This window comes from Thamnophis sirtalis, unplaced genomic scaffold (assembly GCF_051295495.1).
Source record: "Thamnophis sirtalis isolate CommonGarterSnake01/CBP01778 unplaced genomic scaffold, rThaSir2_p1.2 scaffold_9, whole genome shotgun sequence".
NCBI lineage: Eukaryota > Metazoa > Chordata > Lepidosauria > Squamata > Natricidae > Thamnophis > Thamnophis sirtalis.
In genome coordinates this window covers 1,847,147-1,861,482 of record NW_028261389.1, presented here as the reverse complement: position 1 = coordinate 1,861,482, position 14,336 = coordinate 1,847,147, and the positions used below count along the sequence as shown (strand labels likewise).

General features: G+C 49.2%; 1 protein-coding gene across 1 annotated transcript; it reads right to left on the bottom strand.

Moving 5' to 3' along the window:
- Positions 1–9,380: 9,380 nt before the first annotated feature.
- Positions 9,381–11,095, bottom strand: LOC148043984 (interferon-induced protein with tetratricopeptide repeats 5-like). Its single transcript, XM_087722626.1, has one exon. It carries the CDS (start codon positions 11,027–11,029, stop codon positions 9,785–9,787), a length of 1,245 nt encoding a protein of 414 aa, XP_087578752.1. The 5' UTR covers positions 11,030–11,095; the 3' UTR covers positions 9,381–9,784.
- Positions 11,096–14,336: the final 3,241 nt, after the last annotated feature.

Sequence of the window (14,336 nt, the reverse complement as noted above, 5' to 3'; positions counted from 1 at the left end):
GAGAAGGAGGAGGAGAAGCAGGAGAAGAAGGACAAGGAGAAGAAGAAAAAGACGCAGCAGAAGAAGAAGCAGAAGAAGATGAAGAGAGAAGGAGGAGGAGAAGCAGGAGAAGGAGGAGGAGGAGGAGGAGGAGGAGGAGAAGAAGAAGAAGAAGAAGAAGAAGAAGCAGACAAAGATGAAGAGAGAAGGAGGAGGAGAAGCAGGAGAAGGAGGAGGAGAAGCAGATGAAGATGAAGATGAAGAGAGAAGGAGGAGGAGAAGCAGGAGAAGCAGGAGAAGGAGAAGAAGAAGAAGAAAGAGAAGGAGAAGGAGAAGAAGAAGAAGAAAGAGAAGAAGAAGAAGAAGGAGCAGCAGATGAAGATGAAGAGAGAAGGAGGAGGAGAAGCAGGAGAAGGAGGAGGAGAAGCAGGAGAAGGAGGAGGAGGAGGAGGAGAAGAAGAAGAAGATGATGAAGAAGCTGCAGAAGAAGCAGACAAAGATGAAGAGAGAAGGAGGAGGAGAAGCAGGAGAAGGAGGAGGAGAAGCAGATGAAGATGAAGATGAAGAGAGAAGGAGGAGGAGAAGCAGGAGAAGCAGGAGAAGGAGAAGAAGAAGAAGAAAGAGAAGAAGAAGAAGAAGGAGCAGCAGATGAAGATGAAGAGAGAAGGAGGAGGAGAAGCAGGAGAAGGAGGAGGAGAAGCAGGAGAAGGAGGAGGAGGAGGATAGCAATAGCAATAGCAGTAGACTTATATACCGCTTCATAGGCCTTTCAGGCCTCTCTAAGCGGTTTACAGAGAGTCAGCATATTGCCCCCAACAATCTGGGTCCTCATTTTACCCACCTCGGAAGGATGGAAGGCTGAGTCAACCCTGAGCCGGTGAGATTTGAACCGCTGACCTGCTGATCTAGCAGTAGCCTGCAGTGCTGCATTTAACCACTGCGCCACCTTGGAGGAGGAGAAGAAGAAGAAGAAGATGAAGAAGCTGCAGAAGAAGCAGACAAAGATGAAGAGAGAAGGAGGAGGAGAAGCAGGAGAAGGAGGAGGAGGAGAAGAAGCAGATGAAGATGAAGAGAGAAGGAGGTGTAGGAGGAGAAGAAGAAGACGAAGAAGAAGATGAGGATGAAGAGAGAAGGAGGAGGAGGAGGAGAAGGAGAAGGAGAAAAAGAAGAAGAGGAGGAGGAGGAGGAGGAGGAGCAGCAGCTGAGGAAGCTTCTTGGATGAGAAGCGAAATGTCTTTAAAGAAAAACAAGGCAATCCAGTTGCCTCTTGAAAAAGCACCTTTGGGGCCAACCCTGACCTGGACGACGGAGAATCTCCAGAGACATTCAGTTAGAACTGAGGAAGCTTCTTGGATGAGAAGCGAAATGTCTTCAAGAAAAACAACAACAGTCCAGTTGCCTCCTGAAAAAGCCCCTTTGGGATCTTCTTCCTATTTTTCTGGTCTTCTCCCTTCATCTACCAGCCTCCCCTGGGCCACCAACCTCCTGTGTCCTAGGATCCCTCTTCTCACCCAAATGCCCTCTCAGCATCTCCCCGCAGAGCTTCCGTTGAAGGGCCCGGTACTTCCGCTCCAGGGCTGCCAGCACTTCCGAAGCCTCCTCCGGCGGCAGAGGGGAAGGGCCCAGGGCCCCGGAGCCCCACCTGTGGGAGAGAAGGTCCTCCGTCACCTGCACCAGCTTCCTGCTCTCTGGAGAGGGGCTCCTCTACTTTGGGAAGGGAACTTGAGCTCTGACTTACTTACAACATGGAGGAAAGTGCGAGCAGTGGGGCCTCCTAGGAATAGGGAGGGGCCCTCTGTGGCCTTGAGCATTTTCTGTGCTCCCAAATGGTTCTTAATTGTGGCATTTTGATACGACTCATTCGTCTGGAGCACATCTGGCGCTTGAATTTATTCTCTGTCTCTCCTTTCCTTCCTTTCTTCCTCTTTCTTTTCCTTCCTTCCTACTTTCCTTCCTTCTCAATCTCCTCCTTTCCTTCCTTTTATTTTTTATTTCTTTCTTTCTTTCTCCTTCATTCCTTCTAAATCCCCTTCCTTCCCTTCCTTCTTTCCAGCTTTCTTCTTCAACCTATTCCTCCCTCCCTCCCTCCCATCTTCCCTGTTCCTCCCTCCCTTTCTTTCTTTTTCTTTCTTTTTCTTCCTTCTTCTTTCCTTCCTTCCTTCTCAATCTCCTTCTCTCCTTCCTTCTTTCAATTCTTTTTCTTTCCATTTCTTTCTCTCTTTCTTTCTCCTTCGTTCCTTCTCACTCCTTCCTTCCTTTCTCTTTCTTTTCCTTCCTTCCTACTTTCCTTCCTTCCTTCCCAATCTCCTTCTTTCCTTCCTTCTTTTAATTTTTTCTTTCTTTTTCTTTCTCTTTCTCTTTCCTTCCTTCTCAATCCCCTTCCTTCCCTCCCTTCCTCTTTCTTTTCCTTCCTTCCTACTTTCCTTCCTTCCTTCTCAATCTCCTTCTTTCCCTCCTTCTTTAATTTTTTCTTTCTTTTTCTTTCTCTCTCTTTCTCCTTCCTTCCTTCTCAATCCCCTTCCTTCCCTCCCTTCTTTCCAGCTTTCTTATTCTTCCTATTCCTCCCTCCCTTCACCCTCCCTCCCACCTTCCCTATTCCTCCCTTCCTTCCTTTCTTTTTCTTCTTCTTCTTCCTTCTTCTTTCCTTCCTTCCTTCTCAATCTCCTTCTTCCTTCTTTCAATTCTTTTTCTTTCCATTTCTTTCTCTCTTTCTTTCTCCTTCATTCCTTCTCACTCCTTCCTTTCTCTTTCTTTCCCTTCCTTCCTACCTTCCTTCCTTCCATCTCAACCCCCTTCCTTCCTTCCCTCCCTTCTTTTCAGTTTTCTTCTTCTTCTCCTTCCTCCCTCGCTCCCATCTTCCCTGCTCCTCCCTCCTTCTCTTTCTTTCTTCCTTCTTCCTTCCTCTTTCCTTCCTTTCTCACTCACGCACTCATCTCACCATCCAGAGTGATTTTGGGTGGCTTATAATGCAATCACTTTCCTTCCTTTTGACTCCCAGGCCTCCTTCCCACAACCTCTTGGTCCCAGTCCGTCACTGATGGTGTGAAGACCAGGTTTGGTCTCTTATCTTTTTGGATTCTTTCAAGACTTTCCTGAAAATCTTTTGTTCCTCCCAGGTTTTACTTACATTTGGGGGACTCACCTGAACTCCAGTTCCAGAGGTTGTGCCCTTTGACCTCTGGTTCCCCACCCGGAGAAGGATCTGTCCATGGTAGCACCAGTGGCCTTCACAAGATGAAACACTCAGTGAGCTTCAGCAAAGAGACCCCCATAATTTCACACCTGTGTTTCCCACAATATTTTTGCCCCTCTTTAGTGAAACCACCCTGTAACCCAACTTTCAGTGTTGTGCAAGAAGAGAGCAGAAGAGCCAATAACTGGGTTTTTTTTTCCCTTTGGTAGTTGATGGTAAGATGAATTGATGTAAGTACTTAATAATACAACATGATATTGACTATGTAATAGTATACATGTGATTATATGCTATGAAAATGGAAAATAAAAAAAAATTCTATATATATATATAAAAAAAGAATTCACAATTATGATGGCACTTACCACCAGCCAGGTTAGCTAAAACGTTTAAAAACATGTCTAGCAAATGTTGGAAATGTAATTAAAAAACCGGCACATACTGTCATCTGTGGTAGAAGTGTGGTCAAGCGGGGGGGAAAAAATTGGGAGAAAAAATACACGAAAGGCTAGAAAGGAGGATAGGAAAGCATGTAAATTTTAAACCCGAATTATTTGTATTGGGTATGATGCCTGGTAAACTGGATAAGAAAAGTATGTATTTAATATTGCGGGTTTTGAGAAGCAGCGAGAATTGTGTTTGCGCAATCCTGGAAAAATGAAGAAACATCATGAGACATCAGGTAACCCAACTTTCAGTGTTGTGCAAATCTATTTCCCAAGATTAATCCATGATTCGGTGTATTGGACAGTCTCAGAAAAATTAATTAATTCAGTAAACCATGAGTTGGTTAACCTTGGGGTACAGACAGCGGTGTCTAGCGGTTGGGTAGGTTCATTTTTCTTCCATGGTCTCATAGAATGACCTGCTTAACCTGGTTAAAACCGTGGCACGACAAAACCGCGCTCCACTAAAGCGCGCCCGATTAAACCGCGTCGCTGATGTCATCAGCAGGGCGACAACAGCGAGCGCGGAGAAAAAGGGGCGCTTTAAATAGCGCTTTGAAAGCAAGCCGATTCACGTTAAGGTAAGGGTTAGGTTTAGGGTTAGGGTTAGGTTTAGGGTTAGGGTTAGGGTTAGGTTAAGGGTTAGGTTAAGGGTTAGGTTAAGGGTTAGGGTTAGGGTTAGGGTTAGGGTTAGGGTTAGGGTTAGGGTTAGGGTTAGGGTTAGGGTTAGGGTTAGGTTAAGGGTTAGGTTAAGGGTTAGGTTAAGGGTTAGGGTTAGGGTTAGGGTTAGGGTTAGGGTTAGGGTTAGGGTTAGGGTTAGGTTAAGGCTTAGGTTAAGGGTTAGGTTAAGGGTTAGGGTTAGGGTTAGGGTTAGGGTTAGGGTTAGGGTTAGGTTAAGGGTTAGGTTAAGGGTTAGGTTAAGGGTTAGGGTTAGGGTTAGGGTTAGGTTAAGGGTTAGGTTAAGGGTTAGGGTTAGGGTTAGGGTTAGGTTAAGGGTTAGGTTAAGGGTTAGGGTTAGGGTTAGGGTTAGGGTTAGGTTAAGGGTTAGGGTTAGGGTTAGGGTTAGGGTTAGGGTTAGGGTTAGGGTTAGGGTTAGGTTAAGGGTTAGGTTAAGGGTTAGGGTTAGGGTTAGGGTTAGGGTTAGGGTTAGGGTTAGGGTTAGGGTTAGGGTTAGGGTTAGGTTAAGGGTTAGGGTTAGGGTTAGGGTTAGGGTTAGGGTTAGGGTTAGGGTTAGGGTTAGGGTTAGGGTTAGGTTAAGGGTTAGGTTAAGGGTTAGGGTTAGGTTTAGGATTAGGTTTAGGGGGGTTAGGTTTAGGTTTAGGGGTTCATTTTAGCTTTAGCGTTCGCAGCGTGCTTTTTTTCGTCGCGCTGTGATGACGTCAGCTACGCGGTTTCGTCGAGCGCGCTTTAGTCGAACGCGGTTTTGTGGTGGAACCGGTTAAAACAACTGACCCTGTTCTGTACCAGAACTGAAGAAGCTTCATGGATGAGAAGCGAAAGGTCTTCCAAAGAAAAAACAAGGAAGTCCAGTTGCCTCTTCAAAAAGCACCTTTGGGGACAACCCTGACCGGGACAACTGAGAATCTCCAAGGAGGTCAATTGTTCCTACTTCTCCAAAGTTAGATGGTCTGAAAGTGAGTGTGAGGAGGCTGCCCAGATTTGCATCTTCATCCTGAGAATTGGGTCTTCTTCAAGGACTGCCCTTCATTAAGAGGAGAAGGTCTCTACCACCATCTCTTGCCCTCCCCCATGGCTCCAACTCACCTGTTGCTCTGGAGAACTTCGTTGTCCTCTTGAGAAGTCCTTCAGCAGCCGGTGGGCACAACAACCCTCCCAAGGTTGTCCACCAAAGACCTAAGTGATTGAGAAGGTGTTGAACAGAGATTGGTCAGATCTTCCCACGTAGCAGAGCAGCCATTCCAAGAGGATGGTTAAGGAACTGCTTCGGGGAGAAGGGTGAGTAGCCCCTCATCCTTCTACCTCAGCATTTATTGCCCTGAAGGACACTTGACGTTCTCCTGCCTCTGCTTGGACAACCCACCGTTGAGTTTGCATCCAAGAAGTCCAACCTTCTGGAGCCCCATCATCCACGACGGCTAGGGGTGGTGGGGATAACAGAATAGCAGAGTTGGAAGGGACCTTGGAGGTCTTCTAGTCCAATCTCCTGTTCAAGCAGGAGACCCCTAGACCATTCTGGATAAATGGCTGTCAAGTCTCTTCTTAAAAACCTCCAGTGATGGAGCACCCACAATTTCTGGAGGTAAGTTTTCCACTGGTTAATTGTCCCCAATGTCAGGAAATTTCTCCTTAGTTTCAGGTTGCTTCTCTCCTTGATTAGTTTCCACCCATTCCTTCTTGTTCTGCCCTCAGGTGCCTTGGAGAATAGTTTGACTCCCTCTTCTTTGGAGCAACCCCTGAGATATTGGAAGAACACTATCATGTCAACCCTAGTCCTTTTTCATCCGGACTAGTCTCCTGCTTGATCAGGGGGTTGGGCTAGAGGACCTCAAAGGTCCGTTCCAAGTCTGTTATTCAATTTGCATATATTCCATGTAACATCTCAAGATGTTTCTCCTCATTCCACCAAATCTCATCCATGTTGAGCCAATATGAGCCATATTTTAAATCACTTTTCCTCCTCCTAAAAACCGTTTTGGGTCAACTTTAAACATCTCCTACCTGATAGACGGCAGCTCGCAGCTGGGCCCTTTCTTCTGGCGTCTGGAAGGCCCCACGCTGGAGGTCCCCGTGGCCCAGAAGCCCCTGGGTCTCTGGGTGAGACGGTCTGGCATCCATCTCGAGGACTTGAAGGCCACCAACTCCCTCCTTCAAAGAATGGGGAGGAAGTAGCTTTGATGGCAATTAAGATGTATTATGGCAGGACTTCCCTCTCATTCATTAGTCTAGAATACAAACACCATCATCCAGGCTGGCTGGGGATGATGGTATACCTCAACCCAGGCTTAAAGGAAGCTGGCGCCTTTCTCTGGGCTTCCTGCTCAGAGCAGGTTGGAGTTTGATGACTTAACACACAGTGCTTCTCAACCATAGCATGACTGGCTGGGGAATTCTGGGAGTTGAAGTCCATCCACCTTAAAGGGTTCTGGATGGGGAATTCTGGGAGTTGGGAGTCCACCCCTCTTAAAGCGTTCTGGATGGGGAATTCTGGGAGTTGAAGTCCATCCACCTTAAAGCCTGATGGCTGGGGAATTCTGGGAGTTGAAGCCCACCCCTCTTAAAGCGTTCTGGATGGGGAATTCTGGGAGTTGAAGTCCATCCACCTTAAAGCGTTCTGGATGGGGAATTCTGGGAGTTGAAGTCCATCCACCTTAAAGTGTTCTGGATGGGGAATTCTAGGAGTTGGGAGCCCACCCCTCTTAAAGCCTGATGGCTGGGGAATTCTGGGAGTTGAAGCCCACCCCTCTTAAAGCGTTCTGGATGGGGAATTCTGGGAGTTGAAGTCCTACCTTCTCAAAATATGCTGGCTGGCCTGGGGGGGGATTTTTCCCAAGGCCAGAGCTGCAAATTTCTGAGGCTCCCCTTCCCCTCCTGGTTTTGCACAGCCCCACAACCTCCCTTGATACCGATTAGGCTTAACCTTGGTTACTTTCCAGAGGCGGGGGGGGGGGGTTGGTTGCTGAGCTTGGCCACCAGGGAGAGAGACCCTTCCACCCATAAACCCCTGCAATCGGGGAGCCCCTCATCAGCCCGGAGTTGGGGGGGGGGGCAGGCAGGGGAATTGGCCAATGTTGCTCAGAGGATGCACGGAGGAGCAGCCCTGAGGGATCAAGGAGAGGGTGGGGGGAGAAAAAGGGCAGCATCTCCCCCTCCCATCGGCTGTTCCTCCCTACCTGGTTTGGGGGGGGGAAGGAAAAGAGCCCCCTCCCCAACTCCTACCTTTGGGAGACTCTTGGTTGGGGGACGGGACAAGACGGGCGCTCCTCTGCTTCCCCCCCCAAGGGAAGAAATAGGACAGGAATCTCTCAGCTGGCTCCCCCCCCTCCCTTCCCGGCCTCAATTATTCAAGGGCTGCCTGATATACGAGCCATCAACGCTTCTCCTCCGCAGAGAGAGAGAGAGAGAGAGAGAGAGAGAGAGAGAGAGGGAGGGAGGGAGGGAGGGAGGGAGGGAGGGAGGGAGGGAGGGAGGGAGGGAGGGAGGGAGAGAGAGAGAGAGAGAGAGGGAGAGAAGAGCAACTCCTGTTACAGGTACGGGTTTCTCTTCCGCACACCCACATTCTCTTTTTCTCTTTCTCTTTCTTTCTCTATTTCTCTCATTCTCTTTATCTCTCCTCTCCTTCTTTCTCTTTCTCATTTTGTTTTGCTCATTGTCTTTATCTCTTTCTTTCTCATTATCTCATTCCCTTTTTCATTCTTTCTTTCTCTCATTCTTTATCACTTTTTCATTCTTTCTTTCTCTATTTCCCTCATTCTTATCCTTTCTCATTCTTTCTCCCATTCTTTCTTTCATTTTTTTCTCATTCTCTCCCATTTTTTCTCTTTCTTTCTCTCATTCTCTTTATCTCTCATTCTTTCTCATTATCTTTCATTTTTCATTTCTCATTCTTTATCACTTTTTCATTCTTTCTTTCTCTATTTCCCTCATTCTTATCCTTTCTCACTCTTTCTCTCATTCTTTCTTTCATTTTCTTTTTCTCATTCTCTTTATCTCTCATTCTTTCTCATTATCTCATTCTTTCTCACTCATTTTTCATTCTTTCTTTCTCTCATTCTTTATCACTTTTTCATTCTTTCTTTCTCTATTTCCCTCATTCTTATCCTTTCTCATTCTTTCTCCCATTCTTTTTCATTTTTTTCTCATTCTCTCCCATTTTTTCTCTCATTCTTTCTCTCATTCTCTTTATCTCTCATTCTTTCTCATTATCTTTCATTTTTCATTTCTCATTCTTTATCACTTTTTCATTCTTTCTTTCTCTATTTCCCTCATTCTTATCCTTTCTCACTTTCTCTCATTCTTTCTTTCACTTTCTTTTTCTCATTCTCTCCCATTCTTTTTCATTCTTTCTCTCATTCTCTTTATCTCTCATTTTTCTTTCTCATTATCTCTCATTCCCTTTTTCATTCTTTCTCTCATTCTTTATCACTTTTTCATTCTTTCTTTCTCTATTTCCCTCATTCTTATCCTTTCTCATTCTCTTTCTCACATTCTTTCTTTCTCTCATTCTCTCCCATTCTTTCTTTCTTTCTTTCTTTCTTTCTTTCTCTCATTCTCTTTATCTCTCATTCTTTCTCATTGTCTTTTGCTCATTCTCCCATTCTTTCTCATTTTCTCTCATTCTCTCCCTCTCTCTCTCTTTCTCTTTATTGCTTTTTCATTCTTTCTCTTTCTTTCTTGCGCTCCTTCTCTTCCATTCTGTTTCTTTCTCGTTCTCATTTTCCAGATTCCGAGACAACAGCTTAGGCACAAATGCCTTAAATCTATTTTACAAGTTTCTTATGGTCAGTAGGCCGAATGCGCTCAACAAAAGAGCATAGAAAATAAACCAGAGTTTAGAAAACAATACTAATATATATTTTGTTTATTGAAGTAACCCAAATTATAAAAAGCTGCAGGATATAAAACTGAAGATATACATTAAAAAAAACAAAAGGGCCTCAAAAAGGCTGGGTAGCAACATCAGAGGCTTGTAGGGGAGCATGAAGCATTAGTAGCACTCGATCCGACGAACTCGGTCCTCCTAAATTCTACTTTACATCACCGGTTACAAGGTTTATATCTGCAAGCAGCAGGGAGTTATACATTGTCATCTCCTTTTAACGACCCCATAATCCCTTGCGGTGTGGGATCTGAATGGAGCAAACAGAGTATTTTAATGGCCGGATTCCTTTCCTGTCACCAATGCGGAGTTTTGTTCGGCAGATAAATTCTCATCGCGCCCAGAGGGAGAAATATCTGCCTCCACCTAGGATCGAACTCACAGTCTCTAGGCCACCCAACCACTCGTGTGCACCCCGGATTATTCATGCAATAAAGAGGGGAAGGGAAGAGAAAGAGAGGGGGGGGGTTAACACAAACATTATACTGCTTTCCAGCAATGTCCCAGGAAGGGGCGGCTCAGGGTTGCCAGGGAGCACCACCCATATGGGGCTGAAGCACCCGGACAGTCCCGGCCGGCTCCTGGGGAGGGTCACATGCGAGGGTGAGATCAGCGAGGTGCCCCTGGACGCTTTGCTGCCATTTTGCTCATCAGACAGCGGACAGCCCTCTCTTGTTCCTTGTCGCCTTCACAAAGGAAGGCCCTGGCCAGCTCTCTCAGGCGCAGAGCCAGGTGCTTCTGCTCCAGAGGGTGCTCCCCTGGCACCTCCAAGCAGGCCTCGTACGCCCGCAGCGCTGCCTGCCTCTGCCCCTTCTTGTGGAGAAGGAAATCCCCCCAGTGCAGATAGAAAGACTGCTGGCATCTCTTGCTGGTGGTTGGCAGGACCTCCATCAGGCCCAGGTAGACCTCCTCCTCGTAAAGCTGGCTCTTTTCCCCGTACAACTCCGCGAGCTTCAGCCGGGAAAACACGGATTCAGGATGGGCTTCCAGAGAGCGTTTGAAGCACCCAATGGCTTCCTCCACGATCTCCGCTCGGTTCCCCTCAGATCCTCGATCTAAGAGATCCATGTAATAGATGCCAAGGTCGTAGTGCAGGAGATAGTAATCACCGCAGAGGGCGATGGCCTTCTTCAGGATGGAAATGGCCTGGGAGGGAGAGTGGAACTTATACAACTTGGCGGCCATTCTCAGGAGTTCCGGGTTGAGACTGTTCTGGATCACATCATCGGCAAGGTGCTGGGCTCTTTCGTCATCTCCCACCCGGTGAGTCTGCGCCAAGTAGACTTTGGCTTCATAATTTTTGGGGTGGCCGCAGATCAGCCCTTCCAGCAACTTCTGGCTCTCTTCCTTTAACTTCTCATCGTGGGAGTGTGTCCAGGAAGCGAAGGTGGAGAAGGCCAGGCCCTCCTGCAGCTCCACGCTTGGTCCCCGCAGCTCCAGGGCCTTCTGGAAGCACTCCAGGGCTAGCTGGCCATTCCGGAAGCCCATGGCAAAGAGGGACCAGCCCTTCTGGGCGTAGACCTCCGGGATCGGGGCCGAGTATGGCTCAGGGCTGGACAGGTCCCGACAGATCTGGCGGATCTGGGCCAAGTAGAGGTCCACCTTGTCATAATCGGTCAAGTGGTAATAGATCCAGGCGTAGTTCCCGTACACCAGCAGGATCTGGCGCGGGAAGATCCCCTGAGGCTCCTTCCTCAAGACCTCCTTGGCTTCCTGCAGGACGGCCAGGGCCTCTTTGGGGCTCCCCAGCAGGTGGAGCAGATAGGCCTTCAGGGCCAGGTAGGTGCCCCGGTTACGGAGGGGGCCGTGCTCCAGGCGGACAGCCAGAGTAAACAGGGTGTGTCTGATGTTCATTTTGTCCTTGACCTCAAAGTCCCAGGTGAAGTGACACTCCAGGCGCTGGAGCTTCTCCTTCAGGGGTCTGCTGTGGGGAGGGGAGAAGACAAAAGTGGAGGAGGCCTCAGTAAGTGGCAAAGAACACCTGCCCTGGGTGTGTGCGTGTGTCTGTGTGTGTGGTGGGCTCAGATAATGTGTTGTCCACAAACGCAGCTGTTCAGGCTGCCCAGAGCATATGGACCTTGTCAAGTCTGCTTACATATTAGGAAGATGTATTAACCTCTAAGCCATTGGCTCTCCTAACTTTGCCGGCTATACCAGGGGTGACATTAAGTAGTTTTTTTGCAGGGCAACCTGGTCCACCGAATTATGGGACTTCTGCTTCCTCCTTTCAGCCCTAATCTAGGAGCCTTCGCAGGCAGCCACTTTCACGAGAAACTATTTTTGTGTTATGTTTATGTTTTACCGACCAAGAAATAAAGAGAGACTAGTATAGATCTATTTCAAGCTCTCATCAGCTAGCCATACCTTCTTCACCTGGGTTCAAATCTCCGAAGGGTATGGCTAGCTGACGAGAGCTACATAGCTTGAAATAGATCTGTACTAGCTTCTCTCTACTTCTTGGTCAGTAAAACGTAAGTTTAAGACTCCATTGTTACTGGAGTTGTTGATGAGCCCTCTTGCTGAGGATGGGCTCTGAGGGGGTGCCAGGGCTGCCCAGGCCATGGGGAGCTGGTCCCCCAGCTGGGATGAGGGGGGGAAGCCTCAGCAGGAGCAGAACAGCTTTTGCGAAGTTTGTGGGGTGGGTGGGTGTTGGACATAAACATAAACTTGACACAAAAATAGTTTGCCGCTAAAATAGCAATAGCAATAGCAGTTAGACATATATACCGCTTCATAGGGCTTTCAACCCTCTCTAAGCGGTTTACAGAGTCAGCATATCGCCCCCACAATCCGGGTCCTCATTTCACCCACCTCAGAAGGATGGAAGGCTGAGTCAACCCTGAGCCAGTGAGATTTGAACCGCTGAACTAGCAGTCAGCCCAAGTAGCCTGCAGTACTGCACTCTAACCACTGTGCCACCAAGGCTGCCTGCGAAGGCTCTTGGATTGGGGCTGAAAGGCGAAAGCAGGACACTCCGTCCTATAATTGGGTAGACCAGGTTGCCCTGATAAAAAAACACTTAATCTCCCCCCTGGTATACCTGACAAAGCTAGGATAGCCAATGGCTTGGAGGTGAACGCATCTTTCTAATATGTAAGCAGACTTTACATGCTTACATGCTCTGGCCGGGCAGCCTCTGCGGGAGCAGAACAGCTTTTGCATCATCTGTGGGTGGGTGGGGGGTGTTATGGGGCCAAAGGGGAGCTTTCCTTTGACTGTTCAGGGGTCTTGCTGGGGGGACGACAACGACGACACCAACAATACCACCTCCCCCATCCAGGGTCCCGCTCAGGCCCCTTCAGGGCTGTAGAGGCAGTCACGGAGCTTGTTGGATGGGGGGGGGTATTGTGGAGCAGATGGGGAGCTGCCACTCTCGCTGGGGGCCGCCCCTGCATCGTTCTGGCTCCTTCGGGCGTCCAAAGCGCTGCGGAGCCAGGATGCGCCCCCCCCAGCCCCCCTGAAAGGCAGCAACAGCAACAGGACCGCGGGGGGGGGCGAGGACGGGACTCAGGTAATTGATGGGGAGGGGGACCTAGACTTGGTTGCAGCAGCGGCCGCCCCCACGTTCCCCGGGGTTCCGCGGGGCCCTCTCCATTCTCCCTCTGTTCCTGGGGGTCGGGGGTCCCTACCTCATCCTGCCTCACCGTCCCGCTCCGGAGTTTGGGCGCAAGGGAGGAAGTCGGGGGAGGTCCTGCGGGAGAAATGGAAAACGAAAGCAGGCTGGAGGGAAACGAAGCGGGGAGGGGGAGACGTCGCTCATGGGGAGTCCAGCTTGGATGGGCGGGGGGCGGGGAGGAGATGGACAGGGGGAATCCCTCGACACCGCCTGCTTCCCAAGCGAACGAGCCGTCCAGCAAACGGCATTCGGACGAGACGCCCGTCTTAGAGCGAGTTTTGTTTCCCGCGAGTCTTTTGTGCGCGGGCGGGGGGGGGGGAGAGAGAAGAGAGAAGAGCGGGGGGGGGGAGAGAAGAAGCTGCAGTTGTATGAACCCGGGCACTTTTGGCGGGGCGGGGTCTTTATAGTGCCCCTTGGACCCTCTCCGCCGAAGGAAGCCCTCTTCCCAAACCTCCTGTTCATCAGAAGCGCCCGAATTTAGTTTCCTTTCTCCTTCCCTCCCGCACCCACTTTGTGTGTGTGTGTGTGTGTGTGTCTGTCTGTCTCTCTGAGGATTTGATGCATTGCACGAGGATCCAAGTGCTTTGCTCCGGCCGCGAGAGGGCGGCCCCCCGAATAACAGAGTGGAAGGGACCTTGGAGGTCTTCTAGTCCAGCCCCTGCTCAAGCAGGAGAGCCTCTCCCATTCCAGACGAATGGCTGTCCAGTGTTGGAACACCGACTACTTCTAGAGGAGCAGCCGTTCCCTCGCACATCTGTGCTAGTCGTTCCCGACTCTAGGGGGGCGGTGTTCATGTCCGTTTCGTCTCCGTGGCCATGTGGCCGGCATGACTCAACGCCCGAACGGAACGCTGCTCCCTTCCCAGGGAAGGGGGTCCCTATTTCTCTACTTGCAGTCTTTACCCGCTTTCGAACCGCTAGGTTGGCAGAAGCTGGCACAAGACACGGGAGCTCCCTCCGTTACGCGGCTCTAGGGATTCGAACCGCCGGCCTTTTCTGATCGACAAGCTCAGCGTCTTAGCCCCTGAGCCGCCGCGTCCCTCTCGTTGGTTTTTAAAGGCAGCCTTATTCCTTCCGAACAGTCTTTGCGCCTTTAGCTACCTAGTTAAGGCAGGTTGTGGGAATGGGTGACGGAGCGATCGAATCACCTGGGGGGGGGGGCTCTCTCTTAAACCCGCCAACGGAGAAATGGAGGGCTAGCTAGAGAAAGTGGCTACAACGTAAATGCATTTGAACTGAAATGTCTTTAGTAAGGGGAGAGAAATCAATATTTTATTCTACTTCATTGTTGTTTTTTTTAAATGAAATTTCCACCCTGCTCATTCCACCTTTCTGACTCTGGGCACGGGGGTGCTTTGTTTTCCTGGAGACATTTAGTAGTTACGCAACTAGAGAACATCCTCAGTGCCAGAAGGGACTGAGTAAACCTCTAGTAGGGACGTTAAAGAGCCGAGTCAGGGAAAGTTTGCCAAAATAAGCAAAGAATGAGCAAAATTACACAAAGCATCGAGGACATCGGTCCTCCCCCCCCCGCCTCGTTTCTGCG

Coding starts and splice junctions, on each gene's coding strand:
- LOC148043984 (XM_087722626.1), bottom strand. CDS start 11,029: ATGAACATCAGACACACCCTGTTTACTCTGGCTGTCCGCCTGGAGCAC.